At 54.8% G+C, this 3,583-nt stretch overlaps 1 protein-coding gene across 1 annotated transcript in view; it reads right to left on the reverse strand.

The window, feature by feature from the left end:
• SLC43A1 (solute carrier family 43 member 1) overlaps positions 1–3,110 on the reverse strand; it is a 22,606-nt gene extending 19,496 nt beyond the window's left edge. The window contains exons 1-2 of the mRNA XM_032414487.1: positions 3,092–3,110; positions 2,396–2,562 (exon numbers count right to left, since the gene is read on the reverse strand). Coding sequence (XP_032270378.1) covers positions 2,396–2,549 — 154 coding nt within the window. The 5' untranslated portion in view covers positions 2,550–2,562; positions 3,092–3,110. The remainder of the gene's footprint in view (positions 1–2,395; positions 2,563–3,091) is intronic.
• Positions 3,111–3,583: the final 473 nt, after the last annotated feature.

The raw sequence follows: 3,583 nt of genomic DNA on the forward strand, positions 1-3,583 counted from the left end.
GGGGTGACTGGGTGATAGACACTGGGGAGGAAATGTGCTCTGGTAAGGGCTGTGAATTGTGCAAGACTGTTGAATCTCAGATCTGTACCTCTGAAACAACTAATGCAATACATGTTAAGAAAAAAAACAAAAGAAGATAGCAGGAGGGGAAGAATGAAAGGGGGGAAATCGGAGGGGGAGACAAACCATGAGAGACGGTGGACTCTGAAAAACAAACTGAGGGTTCTGGAGGGGAGGGGGGTGGGAGGATGGGTTAGCCTGGTGATGGGTATTAAAGAGGGCACGTTCTGCATGGAACACTGGGTGTTATGCACAAACAATCATGGAACACTACATCTAAAACTAATGATGTAATGTATGGTGATTAACATAACAATAAAAATTTTTAAAAAAAGAAGATGATATTTGCATCCACTAGAATGGCTTATTATAATAAAAAAGACAAGCAATCATCAGTGTGAGCAAGGATGTGGAGAAACTGGAACCTTTACACTGCTGGTGGGGAAGGAAAACGGGGCAGCCACTGTGGAAAACAGTCTGGTTCAACATGGAGTTACTTTCTGACCTAGCAATTCTACTCCTCGGTAAATACCTAAGAGGAAGGGAAGCCTATGTCCACACAAAAATTTGCACCTCAGTGTTTATAGAAGTATTCATCATGGCCAAAAAGTGGAAGCAAATGCCTATCAGCTCATGAATGGATAAATAAAATGTGGTCGATCCATACAGTGCACTATTATTCAACAATGGGAAGAAACCAAGTCCTGACACCTGCTACAACACGGATCAACCCCGAAAACATCATGCTAAGTGAAAAAAAGCCAGTCACAAAAGACCACATATTATAAGATGCCATGTAGATGAAATATTCAAACAGCACCTATCATTGATGGGTAAAATCAGGCTACTACAGAGTGTTAGAAAGGGAGGGCTCCCCAAAGCCGCCCATCATTGGGAAGGCCAAATTTTTCAACAGAAGAGCTGAAGAGAAGATTAAGGGTGAGGGGTGGCTGTGTCCTGGTAGCTTGAAGCCCCGGGGGTGGGGGGTGGGTGTTTACTAAATGGTAACAAATGCTTTAAAAAAAAAAAAATCTATTTTTGTCCTAGGTAAACCGAGGCACTGCTAAATGGGTACAGGATTACTTTCTGGGGTAAAGAAAATGTCCTAAAATTGATTATGGTGATGGCTGCATAACTTACTAAATTGTATACTTTAGGGGCACCTGGGTGGCTCAGTCGGTTAAGCGGCTGCCTTCGGCCTAGGTCATGATGCCAGGGTCCTGGGATCGAGCCCCGAGTTGGGCTCCCTGCTCAGCAGAGTCTGCTTCTCCCTCTCCCTCTGCTCCTCCCCTCTGCTCCTGCTCTCTCACTCTCAAATAAATAAAATCTTAAAAAAAAATTGTGTATTTTAAATGGGTGAATTGTAGGGTATATGACTTAGATCTTAAAGTTTTCACACCTGTTTTTAAAAAGGCACGGGTGGAGGGATGGGCAGCAAAAGGGAAGCAGGAGTTTGGGGGTGATGGAAATATTCTAAATATTGATTGAGGTGGGTGATGGTTCCTGAGACACACATTTGTCAAGTCTCATCAAAATGTGTGATGTAGATTAATCTTCGAAAAAGTTGATTACAAAAAAACAAACCAAACAGGTGGAGTAAGGCAAGGAGGAGCTCCAGGATGAGCAGTGTCAAGCACCAAGAACACGAGGTGACAAAGAGCAGGTCCTCTCCAGTCTTCAGCGTAAACAACTCAGAGGGGACCTGGACTCCTCCCCTCCACTCAGGAGCCGTAGAATTCCTACTTCCTCATTAGGGGCCGCTCACAGGAAGCCAAAGGAATTGAAATGGAAAACAGGGTCCCTCCACAATGCAGGCTTATTAACCTTGTGCAGATGGGTGATTTGAACACCTGGGGGCTCAAAGTCTTAGAAGAGGAAGGACACAGACCTATTAAGTTCAAGTGCACTTTGTAGGCGCTCCTTTGTCTTGTTTAGTCTTACAGGAGCCCTGGTTAAAAAAAAAAAAAAAAAATCCCTCACCCAGCTAGGTGCCGCAGCTCTCCTTCTAGAGGTTTTCATCTTGCTCTAGCTAGACCTGAGGCTGCCAAAGACTTAGGACTCTGCCGGTCAGTCCTGGGGTCTGCGTACCCAGCAGGATACCTGGCATTCCGTGAAGACTGGATTAGATCCACGAGGTAGAGTGAGCAGAACGCCACCCACTCTCTAGGGGAAGTGTGAAGAGGTCAAGAAGTGGGGCTGTCCAACTCCTGCCCAGTGCTCCGTCTCAGGCAGCCCTGCTTTCTGTGCCCTCGGCCACCTGTTCTTTTCCAACGTCCACCTGGCCAGAACTTCTGCTGCCCCTCCCCCAGCCGGACTTGCCCCTCCTCGGGCATACCTGAGCACAGGATGGAATAGAAGCCCTCCTGCTTGAGCATGATCAGCAGGGAGCCCCAGCCCAGGAGCACAGCCGAGAAGAAGAGGTTCTCCAGCACCGCGGTGCAGGCCATCCACCAGCGCCTCTGGTACGCCTGCTGCAGCGTGGGGGCCATGCCGGCCGCGAGCCTGCACAGGAACACCGCGCTGAGCGACGGGACCCCCTCCCCGCCCCCGCAGCGGCCCCCGGGAAGGGTCTCGCATCATGGTGGCTCCCGAGACCCCTCGAACCAGCCCCGGGCTTCCCGGCGGGCGCCGCCAACCTGGCTCTGGGCGCACCGGCAGTGCCAGGGGTTCACGCGGCGCCGGGCTCGCACTATCGGAAACAAGGAAGGTCCTGTGTGAGCGCAGCAGATTCCTGGCGCGCTGCCGGCCTCTCCCACGCGGGCCAGAACGCGCGGAGCCCCGCTGCCCGGGCCCAGCCCCGCACTTCCCCAAGTCCCCAAAGGTCAGCAAGGGGCACAGCGCGCTCTGAAGCCACCGCTGGCCAGTATCCGGCCGCCCGCGCCAGGAAGGACCCCCAGAAGCAAGCAGGAGGAGGAAGGGGAAGTCTGGGGCTCGCCTAAGACCCCCCCCCCCTTCCTGCTGCCCGGGTAAGACCACTCCTCTGCTCCGGGGCCGGGCCCCCGCCAGCCCTCCACCCTCCCCCTTTCCGCACCGGGCGACCCGTGTCCCTGCAGTCTCTCGGTCCTGGCCAACAGCTGCCACGTGGATGGGGACCTAGGGCGGGTCGGGGCGCCCCTCACTCACTCGGCGGGGCGCGGGCCACCACGCGGCACGCATCCGCGCCAGCGCGCGCTCTCCGGCCGGGGAAGGGGGCTCGCGCTCCGGCAGGAAGTTTCGCGGCCGCTGACTTTATAAGGGCAGTGGTGGCGGATGGGCCAGCGGGCCGGCGGCGGGCGGGTGTGTTTACCAGAGGGAGGGAAGGAGCCCCAGCTCCCCCCGCCGCGGCCGCCGCCACCACCGTGGGAGGAGACGGGACACGGGCGGCGCGGGGGCGGGGAGCGGCAGGGGGGGAGACGGACACCGCCGAGAGGAGACGGACGGGGAAGGGCAAGGGGGGAAGGGCAAGAGGGAGGGGCGGAGGACACCAGATGCGGCTCCCCGGGCCTCAGTACCCTCATCTGTGAAATGGGGCTCTGGGTTCCCG

The sequence above is a fragment of the Phoca vitulina genome, unplaced genomic scaffold, assembly GCF_004348235.1.
Source record: "Phoca vitulina isolate PV1807 unplaced genomic scaffold, GSC_HSeal_1.0 scaffold16, whole genome shotgun sequence".
In the NCBI taxonomy this organism is placed as follows: domain Eukaryota; kingdom Metazoa; phylum Chordata; class Mammalia; order Carnivora; family Phocidae; genus Phoca; species Phoca vitulina.